At 42.3% G+C, this 21,499-nt stretch overlaps 1 protein-coding gene across 3 annotated transcripts in view; it reads right to left on the minus strand.

Annotated features, from left to right (window-relative positions):
- Positions 1-19,179, minus strand: part of LOC139532279 (ATP-binding cassette sub-family C member 4-like) — a 53,560-nt gene extending 34,381 nt beyond the window's left edge. Inside the window, exon 1 of one of the 3 annotated variants that reach the window (XM_071329694.1) lies at positions 11,594-19,179. In XM_071329694.1, coding sequence (XP_071185795.1) covers positions 11,594-11,691 — 98 coding nt within the window. In that variant the 5' untranslated portion in view covers positions 11,692-19,179. Of the gene's footprint in view, positions 1-11,039; positions 11,559-11,593 lie in introns of those variants that run through there. The other 2 variants (XM_071329695.1, XM_071329696.1) reach the window with 2 other exon arrangements.
- Between the last annotated feature and the right edge of the window lie 2,320 nt (positions 19,180-21,499).

Raw genomic sequence — 21,499 nt, forward strand, 5'->3', positions numbered from 1 at the left:
GAGGCGCCATGTCGACTGACTATCCAGCAGATGGACCAGAAAATCGCAGAGAGGGACAACAAAGGCAGACACTCGTAAATATGTAAATTGCTATTTATTTTCGAATGAGCGGGTGTTCATGTTCAAAGTATTAGCAATTTCTATGTATGTAGTGAATCCACTCTGAGTTTCCCGCTCTTGAACTGCCCCACCCCTTTGTCTACCAAGCCGTCATATCGGTTGTCCGCTAGGGACTTTCTTTGTATCATGTAGTAACCAATATATTACCTATTGTGTGTGTGTGTGTTTATGTAATTCTGTGATTAATTAAGTTAGTAAATAAATAATTAAGCCAATTTGTATATCGCTGATTCATGATTCTATGCTAGGATTTGTGCAGATATCCAAGGGTTTGCGACATTCAGTAATGAGACTGATGAGGTAAAATTCATTAATAAGCGACTTTTGATAAGATGTGAAAATATCTGAAGAGTTATAGTAGGAAAATGAACACACTATAAACATTTGTCCGTGGTGCCCCAAATTCCTAGTTAATTAAAGTGACATGATTAGTTTAATCACGTAATTAAATTACAGAGAATTGATTTGATAATATACAGTCTTCACATTTAATGATAGTCAAAGACACGACTTGGCCTTTCGCATGGTAATCATTGACTTGTGCTGACCTTGCTTCCAGAGGCAGTTTGGACGTTACGCACTTCAGCACTCGGTGGTTCCGTTCTGAGAGCTTGTGTGGCCTACCACAATGACGAACTGACTTGTTGGAAAGGTGGCATCCTATGACGGTGCCACGTTGATAGTCACTGATCTCTCCATTGTTTGTCTATGGAGACAGCATGGCTGTGTGCTTGATTTTATATACCTGTCAGCAACGGGTGTGGCTGAAATAGCCAAATCCACTCATTTGAAGGGGTGTCCACATACGTTTGTATATATGATGGTTTGGGTTAGCTAAACTAGCAGGTCTGTTTGTTTGGTTACCAAGGCAACTACTATAGCTATCTACTTCAGTGGATGTTGAACACATTTCTACCTGCAACTGAACATATTTATAGCGGCAAATGTGTTAAATTATAGCCATGGTATAGAAGTTTAATTTATTAGGACCCCCATTAGCTACTGCACATGCCACAGCTACTCTTCCTGGGATCCACATAAAATGTACAAATACATGACAAAGTACAGAACAGTAATAGACAAGAACACCATAAGATTTTAAATATCTAAATGAAATAAGTTATATAGGAAAGACACCAAGCGACAACAAACATAATATTAATATAAACATATACAGTGGGGAGAACAAGTATTTGATACACTGCCGATTTTGCAGGTTTTCCTACTTACAAAGCATGTAGAGGTCTGTAATTTTTATCATAGGTACACTTCAACTGTGAGAGACGGAATCTAAAACAAAAATCCAGAAAATCACATTGTATGATTTTTAAGTAATTAATTTGCATTTTATTGCATGACATAAGTATTTGATCACCTACCAACCAGTAAGAATTCCGGCTCTCACAGACCTGTTAGTTTTTCTTTAAGAAGCCCTCCTGTTCTCCACTCATTACCTGTATTAACTGCACCTGTTTGAACTCGTTACCTGTATAAAAGACACCTGTCCACACACTCAATCAAACAGACTCCAACCTCTCCACAATGGCCAAGACCAGAGAGCTGTATAAGGACATCAGGGATAAAATTGTAGACATGCAAAAGGCTGGGATGGGCTACAGGACAATAGGCAAGCAGCTTGGTGAGAAGGCAACAACTGTTGGCGCAATTATTAGAAAATGGAAGAAGTTCAAGATGACAGTCAATCACCCTCGGTCTGGGGCTCCATGCAAGATCTCACCTCGTGGGGCATCAATGATCATGAGGAAGGTGAGGGATCAGCCCAGAACTACACGGCAGGACCTGGTCAATGACCTGAAGAGAGCTGGGACCACAGTCTCAAAGAAAACCATTAGTAACACACTACGCCGTCATGGATTAAAATCCTGCAGCGCACGCAAGGTCCCCCTGCTCAAGCCAGCGCATGTCCAGGCCCGTCTGAAGTTTGCCAATGACCATCTGGATGATCCAGAGGAGGAATGGGAGAAGGTCATGTGGTCTGATGAAACAAAAATAGAGCTTTTTGGTCTAAACTCCACTCGCCGTGTTTGGAGGAAGAAGAAGGATGAGTACAACCCCAAGAACACCATCCCAACCGTGAAGCATGGAGGTGGAAACATCATTCTTTGGGGATGCTTTTCTGCAAAGGGGACAGGATGACTGCACCGTATTGAGGGGAGGATGGATGGGGCCATGTATCGCGAGATCTTGGCCAACAACCTCCTTCCCTCAGTAAGAGCATTGAAGATGGGTCGTGGCTGGGTCTTCCAGCATGACAACGACCTGAAACACACAGCCAGGGCAACTAAGGAGTGGCGCCGTAAGAAGCATCTCAAGGTCCTGGAGTGGCCTAGCCAGTCTCCAGACCTGAACCCAATAGAAAATCTTTGGAGGGAGCTGAAAATCCGTATTGCCCAGCGACAGCCCCGAAACCTGAAGGATCTGGAGAAGATCTGTATGGAGGAGTGGGCCAAAATCCCTGCTGCAGTGTGTGCAAACCTGGTCAAGAACTACAGGAAACGTATGATCTCTGTAATTGCAAACAAAGGTTTCTGTACCAAATATTAAGATCTGCTTTTCTGATGTATCAAATACTTATGTCATGCAATAAAATGCAAATTAATTACTTAAAAATCATACAATGTGATTTTCTGGATTTTTGTTTTAGATTCCGTCTCTCATAGTTGAAGTGTACCCATGATAGAAATTACAGACCTCTACATGCTTTGTAAGTAGGAAAACCTGCAAAATCGGCAGTGTATCAAATACTTGTTCTCCCCACTGTATATAGTACAGATGAATTAGATTTTTAGAAAGTGGATAGGCGCTGTGATACATTCATTTATAAATTCTGTTTTTTAAAGCTAAACTTGCTTTTTGCCTGAGTAACCTCTGGTGCAGAGCATTCAACTCGGGGCTCTATGCGTTCTCTGGGAAATAATGCAACTCAGTGGAAGGTGAGTTCCACTCCTCTAGCAGGCATTGTGGAACACACCTATGGAGCCAGATACCTGCCAAAAGGTTTAACGTACTTATCGTTAGGGTCGTAAGAAAATCCATATGTAAATTGTTAGGATCGTAAGAAAAGCCATGCGGGAAACGCAAACGTTAAAATAGATCTGTAAACGTACAATCCCTATGTTACAACTATGAATTAACATTTACACATTCCATTTTTACATCTCCCTTTACTTGGTTACAGATCTTTTTTATGCGTACAAACTTTTGTCAGTAATGTGGCATCTGCAAAGGACATGAACCAAACGTAGCTAGTCGAAGTTAGCTTGTCAATCAAGCAAATCTAGCCCAGACGTTAAGAGTTGCTTTGCTGCTTCTGGTTTCATTTCAATAAAAAAGTCTAGAGCTCGTTTTAGAAGTGCATTCAATAACGACGTTATACCAGTAGATGACATAGTATAGGCTTGGGCCTTCAGCAAATGACTTGAGTGAGAATGACAAAGACACATTGTCTAGAATATCCACCTGAACTTCAAAATAGAAAGTAAATATGATTTAGGGTAGGCCTATTCCGTTATCTAAATATGCCATGCTGTTGTGTGTTATTTAAAATGGCCAAATAATTGCATTCATTGATTTTTATGGCTGCACTTGTTCCAGTATTTGGGAGCACGAACTGTAGGTCTTATATATTAGCCATTTTGACTGTTGTATTAGTGAATTCCACTCTGTATGTAGGCTTGTTATAGCCATTTGCGTTGCACAACCCCATCCCGTAGATGCTATATCCATATCAATAAATGGGACAAAACAACATATTGAATAAGTTTTAGCTATAACCTGTCCTGAACGAAATAGCCAAGGGGTCCCAAATGGTCAAGACTATCTATAGCTAATTCTTATTGCCAGATCTGTTTTCCCTATCAGCCACTGCACGTGTCTCTTCAACTATTTTGTTTACATTTTATTTAGAGGCTATATTTATAGAGACCTGTGAGCTAGGGTCTCTTTTTAAAGGGAGCCCTATAATAAAAACTGTTATAAAACACAAATAGAGTTCTAAAATTATTCCGTAAGAAACCAGTACACAAAATTATAGCCTTAATTGCAATGCCTACAAGTTATACAAGACCAGGATGTCTTGCTCCCAGACAGGCTAAACAACTTTTTTGCCCGCTTTGAGGACAATACAGTGCCACTGACACGGCCCCCTACCAAAACCTGCGGGCTCTCCTTCACTGCAGCCGAGGTGAGTAAAACATTTAAACGTGTTAACCCTCGCAAGGCTGCAGGCCCAGACGGCATTCCCAGCCGCGTCCTCAGAGCATGCGCAGACCAGCTGGCTGGTGTGTTTACGGACATATTCAATCAATCCTTATCCCAGTCTGCTGTTCCCACATGCTTCAAGAGGGCCACCATTGTTCCTGTTCCCAAGAAAGCTAAGGTAACTGAGCTAAACGACTACCGCCCCGTAGCACTCACTTCCGTCATCATGAAGTGCTTTGAGAGACTAGTCAAGGACCATATCACCTCCACCCTACCGGACACCCTAGACCCACTCCAATTTGCTTACCGACCCAATAGGTCCACAGACGACGCAATCGCAACCACACTGCACACTGCCCTAACCCATCTGGACAAGAGGAATACCCATGTGAGAATGCTGTTCATCGATTACAGCTCAGCATTTAACACCATAGTACCCTCCAAACTCGTCATCAAGCTCGAGACCCTGGGTCTCGACCCCGCCCTGTGCAACTGGGTCCTGGACTTCCTGACGGGCCGCCCCCAGGTGGTGAGGGTAGGTAACAACATCTCCACCCCGCTGATCCTCAACACTGGGGCCCCACAAGGGTGCGTTCTGAGCCCTCTCCTGTACTCCCTGTTCACCCACGACTGCGTGGCCATGCACGCCTCCAACTCAATCATCAAGTTTGCGGATGACACTACAGTGGTAGGCTTGATTACCAACAACGACGAGACGGCCTACAGGGAGGAGGTGAGGGCCCTCGGAGTGTGGTGTCAGGAAAATAACCTCACACTCAACGTCAACAAAACAAAGGAGATGATTGTGGACTTCAGGAAACAGCAGAGGGAGCACCCCCCTATCCACATCGACGGGTCAGTAGTGGAGAAGGTGGAAAGTTTTAAGTTCCTCGGTGTACACATCACGGACAAACTGAATTGGTCCACCCACACAGACAGCGTTGTGAAGAAGGCGCAGCAGCGCCTCTTCAACCTCAGGAGGCTGAAGAAATTCGGCTTGTCACCAAAAGCACTCACAAACTTCTACAGATGCACAATCGAGAGCATCCTGTCGGGCTGTATCACCGCCTGGTACGGCAACTGCTCCGCCCACAACCGTAAGGCTCTCCAGAGGGTAGTGAGGTCTGCAGAACGCATCACCAGGGGCAAACTACCTGCCCTCCAGGACACCTACACCACCCGATGTCACAGGAAGGCCATAAAGATCATCAAGGACAACAACCACCCAAGCCACTGCCTGTTCACCCCGCTATCATCCAGAAGGCGAGGTCAGTACAGGTGCATCAAAGCAGGGACCGAGAGACTGAAAAACAGCTTCTATCTCAAGGCCATCAGACTGTTAAACAGCCACCACTAACATTTAGCGGCCGCTGCCAACATACTGACTCAACTCCAGCCACTTTAAAAATGGGAATTGATGGAAATTATGTAAAAATGTACCACTAGCCACTTTAAACAATGCCACTTAATATAATGTTTACATACCCTACATTACCCATCTCATATGTATATACTGTACTCTATATCATCTACTGCATCTTGCCATCTTTATGTAATACATGTACCACTAGCCACTTTAAACTATGCCACTTTATGTTTACATACCCTACAGTACTCATCTCATATGTATATACCGTACTCTATACCATCTACTGCATCTGCCATGCCGTTCTGTACCACCACTCATTCATATATCTTTATGTACATATTCTTTATCCCTTTACACTTGTGTGTGTGTGTAAGGTAGTAGTTGTGGAATTGTTAGGTTAGATTACTTGTTGGTTATTACTGCATTGTCGGAACTAGAAGCACAAGCATTTCGCTACACTCGCATTAACATCTGCTAACCATGTGTATGTGACTAATAAAATTTGATTTGATTTGAAGTTGAAGACCTATTTTTTATTTGGATAGGCCTAAATTAAACATGTACTTATTAAAGTGATAGGCTAAAGAACTTTGGATAATTTGAATAATTTTGAATACACATGGATTTCAATAAACAAATGGATAAGACTGTTCTATTCTTTGATTTCGTTCCTATTGCAACTGACATATCACCGAATGAATGGCAAATTACTAAATGGATGACATACTGACTGAAGTGAATGAAGTAAATGTTCAAATATGTTGGAATGACATGTTGCACGCATCATGCATGCTCTGCACTTTATTTGGATAGTAGGCAAATAGACCTACATTAGGGTATAATGACTGACTGCATGCCTCCAGAAGGTTATCTTCTGAGGCTGAGGGGTGCTCTTCCGAAGGCGCATGGTGCTGCATGGAGATCACAAGATCTTCAACTGGGCAGAAGTGAGGCAATGGAGCGAATAGCCTATACGGAGACCACTGGAACAGAGTTATTGTAAACTATGGGAATAAGCTTATGCTAGACTTAGCCTACGTTTAACTTCTCCCTTGTTCATTTCAAAGGTCATATGTTCATGACCCGGGTTAGGGGAGGGTAGGCCGTCATTGTAAAATAAGAATTTGTTCTTAACTGACCTGCCTAGTTAAATAAAAGGTTAATGACCCGATTCAAATAAATCATGTCAAATTACTTTAAATTCCTATTAACCCCTCCTACAGAATATGTTTTGGCAAGATTGAGTGATGAGATAAATCTAAATATTATATTTTAAAAAAATGTTTAGTGGCAAAGACTCCAGTGGTCATAATTCATTCACCAAACATCTATTACTATTATTATTCTGTGGTTCATTATTCCTGGTACAGTACCCTACACTAATATTGGCACCCTTGGTAAATATGAGCCAAACGGGCGATGAAAAAAAATATCTTTGTTGTTTATCCTCTTGGTCTTTCATTCAAAATATTCACAAAAATCAAACCTTTAATTTAAGTAAAGTGATTGAAAAAAATGGTGAAGTAAATAAAATTTTAAAAATTCTCCGAAACATGTGCCACAATTATTGGCACCCCTAGAAATTCTTGAGTAAAATCTAACTGAAGAAAATTCCCATTCATATTTTATGTTTTTAAGTTCACCTGAGTGATTAGGCCAAGTTCCCATAGTCATCCATCACTATGGGAAAGACCCAAGAATACAGTAATGATGTGCAACAAAAGGCTGTTGAGCTGCACAAATCAGGAAATGGCTATAAGAAAATAGCTCAACGGTTGAAAATGCCCATTTCCACTATCAGGGCAATAATTAAGAAGTTTAAATCAACTGGAGATGTTAACAATTGGCCTGGAAGAGGACATGTGTATATAATGACCCCACGCACAGTGAGGAGGATGGTTTGAGAGGCCCAAAAAATCTCCACGGATCACAGCTGGAGAATTGCAGACGTTAGTTGGGTCTTGGGGTCAGAAAGTCTACAAAACTACAATAAGACACCACCTATATAAGTTGTTTGGGAGGGTTGCAATAAAAAAAGCCTTTGAAGTCATCAAACAAACTCAAGCGCCTACAGATTGCCAAACGCTACTGGAACTTTCAATGGTCAGATGAGAATTTTTTTTTAAATTGGAAACAATCACCAGACGTGGGTTTGGTGTAGACAGAAAGATAGCCATGCAGAAAAGTACCTCATCCCCACTGTGAAGTATGGTGGTGGATCTTTGATTTTGTGGGGCTGTTTTTCTTCCAAGGCCCTGGACAACTTGTTAGGATACATGGTAGAGGTCGACCGATTATGATTTTTCAACGCTGATACAGATTATTGGAGGACCAAAAAAAGCTGACACCGATTAAATCGGCCGATTTTTATATATATATATATATAGATATATATATATATATTTGAAATAATGACAATTACAACAATACTGAATGAACAATGAACATTTTAACTTAACATAATACATACATAAAATCTATTTAGTCTCAAATAAATAATGAAACATGCTCAATTTGGTTTAAATAATGCAAAAACGCAGTGTTGGAGAAGAAAGTAAAAGTGCAATATGTGCCATGTAAAAAAAACTAACGTTTAAGTTCCTTGCTCAGAACATATGAAAGCTAGTGGTTCAATACTCCCAGTTCTTCAATATTCCCAGTTAAGAAGTTTTAGGTTGTAGTTATTATAGGAATTATGACGCGTCGACTATTTCTCTCTATACCATTTGTATTTCATATACCTTTGACTATTGGATGTTCTAATAGGCACTTTAGTATTGCCAGCCTAATCTCAGGAGTTGATAGGCTTGAAGTCATAAACAGCGCTGTGAATCAGGCATTGCTAAGAGCGGCTGGCAAACGCAGGAAAGTTTGAATGAATGCTTACGAGCCTGCTGCTGCCTACCACCGCTCAGTCAAACTGCTCTATCAAATATCAAATCAAAGACTTAATTATAATATAACACAGAAATACGAGCCTTTGGTCAATAATATGGTCAAATCCGGAAACTATCATTTAGTTTATTCTTTCAGTGAAATACGGAACCGTTCCGTATTTTATCGAACGGATGGCATACCCTAAGTCAAAATATTGCTGTTACATTGCACAACCTTCAATGTTATGTCATAATTATGTAAAATTCTGGCTAATTAGTTCGCAACGAGCCAGGCGGCTCAAACTGTTACATATAACATTACCCCGACTCAGCGTGCAATGAACACAAGAGGAGTGACACAATTTCCCTAGTTAATATTGCCTGCTAACATGAATTTCTTTTAACTAAATATGCAGGCTTAAAAAAATATACTTCTGTGTATTGATTTTAGAAAGTTATTGATATTGATATTTATGGTTAGGTACATTCGTGCAAAGATTGTGCTTTTTTCGCGAATGCACTTTTGTTACGTCATCACCCTATTAGCGAAGTAGGCTGTGATTCGATGATAAATTAACAGGCACCACACTGACTATAGGCATCGCAGGACAACCTAGTAATATCATCAACCATCTGTAGCTAACTAGTGATTATGTGAAGATTGATTGTTTTTATAAGATAAGTTTAATGTTAGCTAGCAACTTACCTTGGCTCCTTGCTGCACTTGCGTAACAGGTGGTCAGCCTGCCACGCAGTTTCCTCGTGGAATGCAATGTAATCGGCCATAATCGGCCTCCAAAAATGTCAATTACCGATTGTTATGAAAACTTGAAAGCGGCCATAATTAATTGGCCATGCCCATTAAATCGGTTGACCTCTAATACATGGTATCATGGACTCCATCAAGTACCTGACTGTCTCAGCTAGAAAGCTTAAACTGGGCCGTGGTTGAATCTCCCAGCAGGACAACGAGTCAAAGCACACCTCAAAATCAACACAACAATGGTTCACTGAACACATAATCAAGGTTCTGCCATGGCCATCCCAGTCCCCTGACCTAAACCCCATAGGAAACCTGTGGGATGAGCTGAAGAGGAGAGACCACAAGCGTGGACCTTGGAATCTGAAGGATCTGGAGAGATTCTGTATGGAGCAATGGTCTCATATCCCTTGCCATGTATTCTCCAACCTCATTACGCATTATAGTAGAAGACTCAGAGCTGTTATCTTGGCAAAGGAGGTTGCACAAAGTATTGAATGTAGGCCTGCCAATAATTGTGTCACAAGTGAGAAAAACATGACAATTATTTATTTTTTTTACTTTAATTAAAAGGTTCGATTTTTGTGAATATTTTGAATGAAAGACTAAGAACATAAACAAACATTATTTTTTTTTACCAAGTGTGCCAATATTAATGTAGGGCACTGTGTGTGTGTGTGAGATATATATACACACACACACACCCATATATATATACACACACACACATACTACTGGTTATGATTGCAGACAAAGCCCAGAGAACGGGATGGTGCAATATTGAATAAATCATATTTTGATAAGGTGCATGCATGGGGATGTCCACATCAAACCCAGAGATATGCCCATGCTGTAGAGATACACCTGGCTGACTGAAACGTGTTAACTGTTGTAGACATAATACAGCTATTGATGTCTAGACTTGCACTGGCAAAAAAATCCATTACATTAGCTATCAAATGTGAAGTAAACTCAACTGAGGAGTTATAGAGACTTACGAGCAGAATACCTCTTTCCGTTTTCCCTGAATTAGTATATTTAAAAAACGGTGGTATGCTTGTTCGGGTAACACTCCTCAAAGGCCATTTGGTGTACGTTATTTTTGTTGTTGAGATGAAACTGCCAAAACTCTGAAAGGGATTATTGTACGTCAGCTTCATTAAATAGTACCCGCAAAACACCAGTCTCAAATTCAACAGTGAAGAGGCGACTCTGCCAGTGGAGGACTTGTGAGGCGTCTGTTTCTCAAACTAGACACTCTAATGTAATTGTCCTTTTGATCAGTTGTACATCGGGGCCTCCCACTCTTTCTATTCTGGTTAGAGGCAGTTTGCACTGTTCTGTAAAGGGAGTAGTACATAGCGTTTTAATTTTGTCTTGCTTGTCTGAAAACGTAGGTTTCATATTATGTGTTGATTTTTGGACAGAAATATGCATTGAGCTTGGCTACAGCTGTATTATAGTCATCAGCTGCTCCGGTATATTGCAGTGTGTCAAATATATCGTACACATCCGACCCTGCATAGCGTAACAGTAATGCCCTTTTCTGTGTGTTATCCGCGATGTCTTATGCCACTAGAAAATTGTTTCCACCTCGAGCCGATTGAGCTGGGTTCCGTGTGTACATCATGGTATTGTAACGTAATGTAGCTGATTCCGACGTTGGCTAGGCTGCTAGGCTTCGTTTACTCACATAGGCACGTAGTTCGCCTTGTAAATTGCATTCGTCTCTTGTGCGTTTCACTCGTCGCCAATTGTAACATCCACCGTTGTTTAGATGTCGGGGCGTTCGTATACTTTAGTTTAACTTTACTCCGAAGTATGCTGGCATTACATAGTTCACATGACATATCACTCCTACTGTCTGGCTACTGTAAAACATGGAGCATACACGGACTGGAATATGGCATAATGTTCACTACATTACAGCTACTTCGACTCAAATGAGAGGAGACCTCTGACCATTTTACTCACCCTAGCAGAGCTGGTTATGCTGGTTTTATGTTACCCAGATCATTGGTGACTAAATGTGCTGCTGGCAACAATTTAATCACGCTTTTTTGGCCTACGTTTAATGACACCTGCCATAGTCAACCGGTGTTGGGCGTTCGTAAATGGCTGTTATTTTGAGCTCTGGCACTCTCTAACGACAGCCAGAGCGAATTTACGAACGCACCCATAATAGCCAGGCTACTTTCAAAAGATCGAGCTACAGAGTGTTAACTGTAAACAAAGTTGTATACTTACCAGAAAAACACCCGTGAAAAGAAATTGGCTGTTGTTGATGGATTAAATTTAACATCTTTCTTCAGTTGTTCCATTGTGCAATGACACCACGCCAACATGTGTAAATAAAAAGTAGGAGGAGTCTACGTGTCCAGTCGAATTCATCATTCATTTGTTTAGTTATTCGAAAATGACGGAAACATTAACTTCCTTGACCATGCTGTAGGTCATGTAACTCACAGAAGGTTGGTGCCACCTTAATTGGGGAGGACGGGCTCGTGGTAATGGCTGGAGCGGAAAAGGGTAATGGTATCAAATACATCAAACATATGGTTTGATGCCATTCCATTTGCTCCGCTCCAGCCATTATTATGAGCCGTCTTCCCCTCAGCAGCCTCCACTGATGTGACTATTTGTTACATGCATTATGCTTTGTGGACATCACTGGACAGATGTTGCTCTCTTTTTTTGTGATGAAACAAAGGACTATATATCAGGGTGGCAAGGCATATTTTGCCCAGCAGCAGCCCACCCCCAAGTGTCTGAAGAAGACAAGGAAGTGTAATAAATACCATTTAAAATAACACAAGCATATTGCTATTACATTGTTATAACTAACTTCTTTCTAAGCAGGGTTTCTCACACACTTATAAACAGATACAGAGACCCACACACACACACCCAAGGACAGAGGGCTGACGTAAACCTTTCATAAACACTGATAAGGAAAGGCTTTGATCAAAAGAGTGCTTGGGTCCGCATTTCACGAAATAATGAGACACACACACATAACCAAGGACAGAGGGCTGACTACGCACACACAAAATCTCCTGCTTAGCTGAACATTTGATAACAAAGAACTTTTGCTATAAGACTCAGAAGGATGACGCCCAGCTCATCAGGACCAATCTGAGAAGACAACAACCTGTCCAGAACCAACCAGAGGACAAGAACTTCCAGACTCAACCTACTTTCTATCTTTGTATAAAATGTCTATGCACTCTGTTATCTGGGCTTTTTCTGGAGGTTCTCTATGAGCCGAAGGAACGAGACCGTATACGCTTGTACCAGATATCTTTACTCTTAAATAAAGCTGTCGCTTGTCATACAATTTACCACCTTGTCCGAATCGATCCTTGACCGGCTCGCCCTTCTCCATATCCAATTATCAACAAAAACATGGTAGCAGAGGATGGTTATCTAGATACCCGGTCCAGAGTGGTTGATGTGGATGTGAGGGGGCGAGTTGGTGGAAGGACGGTTCGCGGAGGACAGGTGAAATCTTTGGGGGGAGGTCAACAATTCTGCTCAGCTCGGGAAACTGATCTTCTGGTCGACCAATAAACAAGGTAAGCAAGACCTGTTAAATCAAACTTTGCATATTGTCGTATAGTCTATCCAAATTTTGATCAGTACTACCGAGTGTGAGTATGGATTCTTGAGTAAATTTACATATATAAATGACATGTGAACGACAGTGAAGTGAACATATGTGGGAATAATTTGTAAGTATTAAGATCTATTCATATAGTCCGGCTGTGACCGGTGAGGAATAGGCTTAATTTGTGTTAAAAGTGCTATTCATATAGTTCGGCTGTGACCGATGAGGAATAGGCTTAATTTGTGTTAAAAGTGCTATTCATATAGTTCGGCTGTGACCGATGAGGAATAGGCTTAATTTGTGTTAAAAGTGCTATTCATATAGTTCGGCTGTGACCGATGAGGAATAGGCTTAATTTGTGTTAAAAGTGCTATTCATATAGTTCGGCTGTGACCGATGAGGAATAGGCTTAATTTGTGTTAAAAGTGCTATTCATATAGTTCGGCTGTGACCGATGAGGAATAGGCTTAATTTGTGATAAAAAGAACTATTCGTATAGTCCGGCTGTGTCCGGTGAGGAATATAGTAAGCACTATTCAATAGTCCGGCTATTCAGTCGGTGAAGGGTAGGCTTAAAATTGGGATAGGGATTATTCAATAGTCCGGCTATTCAGCCGGTGAAGGATAGGCTTGTTCCATCCCCATCCATATAGTCCGGCTGTGACCGGTGAGGAGTGGGGTAAAGTTTGTCAAGACCTATTCATATAGTCCGGCTGTGACCGGTGAGGAGTAGGCTAGACTTATTCAATAGTCCGGGCGATTGTCCGGTGAAGAATAGTCTATTTGTGTTTGTAGGCGCCAGGTTGAAAAATGTTCAATGTTTAAGTGTAATGTTTCCAATGTCTAAAGTCTAAGTGTTCAACGTCTAAAGGGTAATGTTCATAGTGGGAAAAATGTAAATGTTTAATGTATACATGTAAAAAATTATTGGTGTTGGTTTAAACTGAGAAAGAATATTATTAGGACTGAGAAATTTTGCACGTTCCACAACGCCTGATAAACAAACGATACATAGAAAAATTAAATTCCGAGTGTACGAGGGAGGAGCTCTGAGTTAAGGCAGAGTACTTGTCTCCAGGGATACATTGCTGGATTTTATCCAGTGACGGGCTAAGTACAGTCGGATAGTCAAACATATACACTGATATACGCACACACATTACCAAAACTATTCTGTACTAAATTCCACTGCATTAAAATAAAATATGACGACCCCAAATACTCCAAAGCTAAAATTTAACGATTTTCTAGATCAGAAGATACAAGACAAGTAAGGGGGAAAAGAACAAGACTGGAAGAGTGGCACCCCAGTTCTTTTGGTATGTCTAGATATGGCATGGAACACGAATGTAGGTGTAACCTTTTGACCTATTTTCATTGCATTTTCATGTGGTTTGATCACCCACAGGGAAATGTAGTGAGGATAATGAAATCGTGGTCATTTGGAATACTAATTTTGAGATAATAGAGTTTATAACTCTTGACCATAATTGCAAATAACCACAGAGGAGTCAGGTTTCTGGTTTTAAACATTGGCTATGACGGTTTTGAATGGGCTGTTATTGAATTGGTTTGAACAGGAGATATTTTAAGCCTATAGGGCATGGAAATAAAAGTGATAGAGAGCTTATTAGTAAAGAAAGGAATTTATATGGTTAGCATTTGTTTTGGCCATAAGAAGATAGAGATAGGTTTATTAAGGTTATGTAAGGACTTTAGAGATTGACACTATAAGACATGTTGTTAATTTTAAATCCATGATTTTAGATAAAGTCAAAACAGTGAGACACTTAGTTAATGTTTGGGACCAAGCTACAGACAGATAAGGGAAAGGGCAGACAGAGTGGCCCTCCCCGCACTGCTGAGACCTTGAAGGTTTGAGAGCAGAGAAGGGAGTTTTGGAAGGGGGCGCCAGGACAGAGATAACAGAATGGGTAGATAACAGTTACTGAATGGAGACAAAAGGGAGAATTGGACATGTGGAAAATGAAAGGGGCGCTCCTACATAATAATGTAGAACATAAGAATATTTTACTAAGTCATTATTTAGAATAGGTAAGGTTGATACCTGGCCAGAGCCAGGTATCAAACGGGGGATGGGTACATTGTGGTCTAGGATAGGATGGGGCCTATTGGATAATAAACTAATTATTAAAAAAAAAAATAATAATAATTTAAAAAATAATAATAATTATAGCTAACAAATAGGTATAGAAGTTAAATATATAATCAGATAAAACAAATGAGAAACTGGTGGTTAACCAAACCTGTATGTCCAGGATTTTATGCGTTACAGATGAATTAAAGGAGAAGGTGATTCACTCGACCTGGGGGCATATCGCACTTGGAGGGTGAGACACACTGGCACTGCCGAATGATCACAGAGTTAAGGAGAAGAACTGTTGCTAATAAAGCTCAGGGGTCAACTCCTTAATGAAGAATTCCCTGACCCCGACCTTTCATCACTGTGAACGTTCATAGAAGTGAAAGTGTTGCTTGATCTCTGGCTGATGATGTGTTCTCTGGGAGAGGATGGGGTTTTACAGGACTGCTTGTGGTCCTGAGCTGTCTGATTAGGATACGATGGGGATGTTACCATCACAGTACTGCCAGAACAACCACCAGTTCCAACGGACCAGGGATTCAGCCGGCCTCCTCCACCACTTTAAGACCAAGTCCCACACCACCACCTAAGCTCTCCAATCCGGTACAGGTAATAAATGTAAAAGACATCTCAGATAGTGACCAATTGGGGACTTAAACTGAATATGAGGAAAGGGAGAATATGTGGTTGGCCTACAAAACAATAAATAGAAAGGACTGTGTCGTATGTGGACATGCCAGACCTATTCTGGCTGCTCACCCATTTGCCCTAAGTAATGGGGAAGGTTGGATGTGTACATTGGAAAGTTTAAGCCAAATTCAACCCTGTGTAAAACTCTGAGTCTTGTGTTCCCAGAAGTCCCTCCCCAGAAGACACCATGGGGGGTTAAGGCATATGGGGGATATTACAGCTGTAACACTGGTACAGGTAGGGGTATAGACTATGGGAGGCTCCCTACTGCTACCTGCATCACTAATGCCACTATTAACTGGAGGTGTTGCTGATGTATGGTGGATGTGTGGACCTGCCAGGCGGTTGACCCCATTTTGAAAGGAAATTGTCGTTGCACAGGTGCTTTGGCCAGTCTGATACCACCATTGCCTATTATTGAGGTTATAGCTAACCAACTTCTGGGAGTTGCACATGACACAGAGACTCGGTACCAACCCAGGAGACGGCAGAACCGTGACGCTCCTTGGTCCGAGGGTACAGATAACATGCACACCAACCTGTTGGGGTCCCAATAGGGGTCCCCCCACGAATTCCAGGCATTAAACAGAAATGATGGTCTGTGGCATCTGATGCCCACCATTGGCCCAGCTATTGGTGATACTAAACAAAATGCCTGGATCAATTATCTTTAATATAATCAACAATGATTTGTCAACTACACCCACACTGCACTTAGGGGGATGGCTGAACAATTGGATGCCACCTCTCGAACTGCTAGACAGAATAGACTAGCACTAGACATGATACTGGCCAACCAGGGAGGTGTATGTAAAATGATTGGAGAACAGTGTTGCACGTTTGTCCCTAACAATACTAGTCCGGATGGGAGCATTTCAAAAAGCTCTGAGTGGGTTGGCAAGGTTATCGGTGGAGATGGAGGGTCTTGCAGGTGTGGAGGAGTGATCTGACTGTTCCCCTGGCTGGGTGGTTGGTTTGGTAAGTACACTACAATGATGGTTACTGGCACTACAATGATGGTTGCTGGATTTCTGACTCTAGTTGTTGTTTTTCTTATGCTCATGTGCTGTGCTGCCTGTATCATGCCTTGGTTGAAGAAGTCTGTTACAGATCTGGCAAGGACCTCGGGTATGATGCCGTTGCTTGATGCTCCAGTTGGAGAGGCTGATACGGAATCAAGCTTTCGCAGGAGAGTGGGCCTGACAGAGGAGGACCCTTGGTTTGCTGTAGTTGATGTTGTCGAATGAATAAAAAAGTGATGTTTGTCCTCCCTGTTGTGAAGGTTTGAAGTTCCCGGGTGGCGACGAGCCCACCTGGTACAGGTTGTATAGAGGGATGGACCTGAGGGTTTAACATTTTCTCGTTTTTTGGTTACTAATGTGTGGTTGGCCACTCCAGGTGTAGTTATTGGAGTGGTCTCCTTTTTGGTCCTTGCTCATTTACGACTCAACTTACATTGATGCTATTGGTGTCCCTAGGGGGTGCCAGATGAATATAAACTGGTGGACCAAGTGGCAGCTGGGCTTGAATCTTCTGTTTGTTGGTGGTGCACAGTTAATAAAAATGTGGACCGAATCAATTACATTCATTTTAATGTTCAGAAACTAGGCAATTGGACTCAACAAGGCTTCGAGGCGGTCCATGGCCAATTGGAAGCTACTTCCCTGATGGCATTCCAAAATAGAATCGCGGTGGATATGTTGTTGGCTGAACGCGGAGGTGTTTGTGCCATGTTCGGGGAGCAATGTTGTACTTTCATTCCCAATAACACAGCAACTGATGGTAGCCTGACCATTGCCTTAGAAGGCTTGAGGACTCTTAATGGTAAGATGAAATCCCATTCTGGTGTAGACACCTCCATGTGGGATTCCTGGATGGATGCTTTTGGGAAATATAAAACCCTGGTGTCCTCAATTTTGGTTTCTATCTCAGTGTTTGCAGCCATTTTGGTTTTGTGTGGTTGCTGTTGCATACCATGCATTCGTTCACTCACCACTAGGGTCATATCTAAAGCCATTGACCCAACAAGCCCTTCCCAGATGTTTCCTCTTTTAGGGGATGAAGGCCCTCCATCTTTTGAGGACAACAACATGCCTGCTGCTTTTACCTTCTTCTAGTTTATGTCACGTCTCTTAGGAGACGTGAAGAGAGGGCATATGAAACTTTCTCTTCAAGAAAGTTTCTGCATATAATACTCCTGCTTGATCCCAAGTTTATGTCACGTCTCTTTGGAGACGTGAAGAGAGGGAATCAAAACTTTCTCTCTGAGAAAGTTTCCCTGGTTGTTTACTTTTGCTTTTCTTACTTTTACTATGTTTATGTCACGTCTCTTAGGAGACGTGAAGAGAGGGAATCAAAACTTTCTCTCTGAGAAAGTTTCCCTGGTTGTTTACTTTTGCTTTTCTTACTTTTACCTAGTTTATGTCACGTCTCTTTGGAGACGTGAAGAGAGGGATTTGTAATAAATACCATTTAAAATAACACAAGCATATTGCTATTACATTGTTATAACTAACTTCTTTCTAAGCAGGGTTTCTCACACACTTATAAACAGATACAGAGACCCACACACACACACCCAAGGACAGAGGGCTGACGTAAACCTTTCATAAACACTGATAAGGAAAGGCTTTGATCAAAAGAGTGCTTGGGTCCGCATTTCACGAAATAATGAGACACACACACATAACCAAGGACAGAGGGCTGACTACGCACACACAAAATCTCCTGCTTAGCTGAACATTTGATAACAAAGAACTTTTGCTATAAGACTCAGAAGGATGACGCCCAGCTCATCAGGACCAATCTGAGAAGACAACAACCTGTCCAGAACCAACCAGAGGACAAGAACTTCCAGACTCAACCTACTTTCTATCTTTGTATAAAATGTCTATGCACTCTGTTATCTGGGCTTTTTCTGGAGGTTCTCTATGAGCCGAAGGAACGAGACCGTATACGCTTGTACCAGATATCTTTACTCTTAAATAAAGCTGTCGCTTGTCATACAATTTACCACCTTGTCCGAATCGATCCTTGACCGGCTCGCCCTTCTCCATATCCAATTATCAACAGAAGCAAAATGGAGCTTCAGCGCCTCATTCCAAAGCCTAAAATGCACCTGCCATTACTCCCATCCCAGCGCTCCAACTGGGATGCCAAGAAACCAGGCTCAGACTCATGCTGTACCTGCTCAGGAGTGGAGGAACAGACACTCTCAGCCCTACAGACGAGGTGGAGCGCAGCATCCCCCAAGAAGCAGAGGTGCACCACAGCACGCTGAGCCTCGTCCTTGATGGGCCCGACTTCCTAGCGCAATACCATTTCCTTGAGCACCACTTTTCCAACTGAAAAGAGTCAACAACCAAAAAATTGGTGTTATGCACTCTAACACAAGGTTATACACTACAATTTTGTCAGTGACCCCTACACTTCAGGGGTGTCTTGAAAACAACAGCTCGCAACCCTGCAGAAAAGCTAACACTCTGCTCAGAAATGTGTTTCCTCCTGGAAAAGCATGCAATCGAAGAGGTAGAATCAGAGCAACAAAACTGCAGCTTCTACTCAAATCTATTTTCTGGTGGCAAAAAAGGGCAGAGGCCTCGGTCTGATCCTGGACCTAAGGTGTCTGAGTCATCATCTTTCAGCACTTCCCTTCAAAATGCTTCCAATCAAAACCATCCTTCAGTCAGTAAAACCAGGTGATTGGTTCACAACAGTGGACCTGAAAGACGCATACTTTCATATCCCCATTCTACCTGCACACAGAAAATACCTGAGATTTGCCTTCGAAAACGTGTTTTCCATTTTTTCATTCTACCCTTTGGCCTTTCACTCGCGCCTCGCATTCTCACAAAGTGCATAAGCGCAGCGCTAGCCCCTTTTCGCCATGCAGGAGTCAGGGTTCTGTGAACTACTTAGACGATTGGATAATATGTGCAGGGTCACAAAGCCAAGCTTTGGCACACACATCCATGGTCTCACATCACCTCTCCGAGTTGGAACTAAGAATTAACTTGGAAAAGATTTATCTGGTCCCCACTCAGTGTGTGCACTTCCTGGGCTTGACACTGTACACTCAAATCATGTGAGCAACACTCTTTCCAGAAAGAGTGGTGTCGTTGCCAAATTGCCTTTCAACATTCAAACTGAGAAAACAGGTGACAGCACTAGAGAGCCAGAGGCTCCTATGCCTCCTAGCTGCTGCAGTCCATGTTGTACAGTTGGGCTTGATCCACATGTGGCCAATACAGCGCTGGTACAACAGACACTATCTATGTCCCAGAAGAGACAAACACAAAAAGCTGACAATTTCAATGAGTTGCTGAAGAGCAATACAATGGTGGCGCCTAGCACTTCGACCTGCCAGTGGAGTTCTCCTAGGCACAGTTTACAACAGGGTGACTTTGACCACAGACGTCTCCCTACAGGGATGAGGAGCAGCCTTGAACTAGTCAGGGGTCCATGGTGTATGGTCAGCACCATGGACAACAGCTCACATCAACATACTGGAGCTCAATGCGGTTCACCTTGTACTCCGGCACTTCCTCCCAGTACTATAGGACAACATGTACTGATACGGACTTAACAGTGGTTGCACACATCAACCACCAGCGCGGACTGAGGTCTATGGCACTGCAGCAGATAGCAAGGGAGCTACTGCTTTGGGCAAACAGACACCTTACATCCCTCAGAGCAATACACCTGTCGGTGGTTGAGAATCAGGCAGAATAGTGGAGGTCCTTATCCTTATGACTGGAGGATATAGTGGGCTGCTGTATGCATTTCCACCAATTCCTTTGATCTTCCTCAAGACCTGAGGGAGCAGTCTCAAGAGCGCGTCAGTTCTACTAGTTGATCCACATTGGCCACATCATCACTGGTTTTCAGACCTTGTACAGCTGACAACCTCCCAACCATGAGATTTCCCTCTTCGAAAGGACCTCCTGTCACAAGCGAACGGCAAGCTTTGGAACCCTAACCCAGCATACTGAAGTTGTGGGTGTGGCCCCTGGAAGTGACTGCCTTGTAGCTGCAGTGTTGCCATGCTTGGTAATTGATACAATTCAGGCTGCCAGGGCATCCTCTACGCTGTATACCTACAAGTGGAATTTTTTCTGTAATTTGACTTTTCTCCAGTAGCTTATGTCTGTAGGGAAGTCCCCATCTATACTGAAGTGTTGATCCCATGTTTCATGAGCAGAAATAAAAGATGCCAGAAATGTTCCATACGCACAAAAAGCTTATTTCTCACATTTTGTGCACAAATTCTTTTGCATCCCTGTTATTGAGCATTTCTCCTTTGCCAAGATAAACCATCCACCTGACAGGTGTGGCACATCAAGAAGGTGACTAAACAGCATGATCATTACACAGGTGTACCTTGTACTGGGGACAATAAAATGTCACTCTTAAATGTGCAGTTTTGTCACACAACACAATGCCACAGATGTCTCAAGTTTTGAGGGAGCGCGCAACTGGCATGCTGACTGCAGGAATGTCAACCAGAGCTGTTGGCAGAGATTTTTTTTAAATGTATCTACCATAAACCGCCTCCAACTTTGTTTTAGAGAATTTTGCAGTATGTCGAATCGGTCTTACAACCGCAGACCACATGTAACCATGCCAGCCAGGAACTCTACATCCAGCTTGATGAAACTGAGGAGTATTTCTGTCTGTAATAAAGCCCTTTTGTGTGGAAAAACTCATTCTGATTGGCTGGGCCTGGCTTCCCAGTGGGTAGGCCTATGCCCTC

The sequence above is a fragment of the Salvelinus alpinus genome, chromosome 10, assembly GCF_045679555.1.
Source record: "Salvelinus alpinus chromosome 10, SLU_Salpinus.1, whole genome shotgun sequence".
In the NCBI taxonomy this organism is placed as follows: Eukaryota; Metazoa; Chordata; class Actinopteri; order Salmoniformes; family Salmonidae; genus Salvelinus; species Salvelinus alpinus.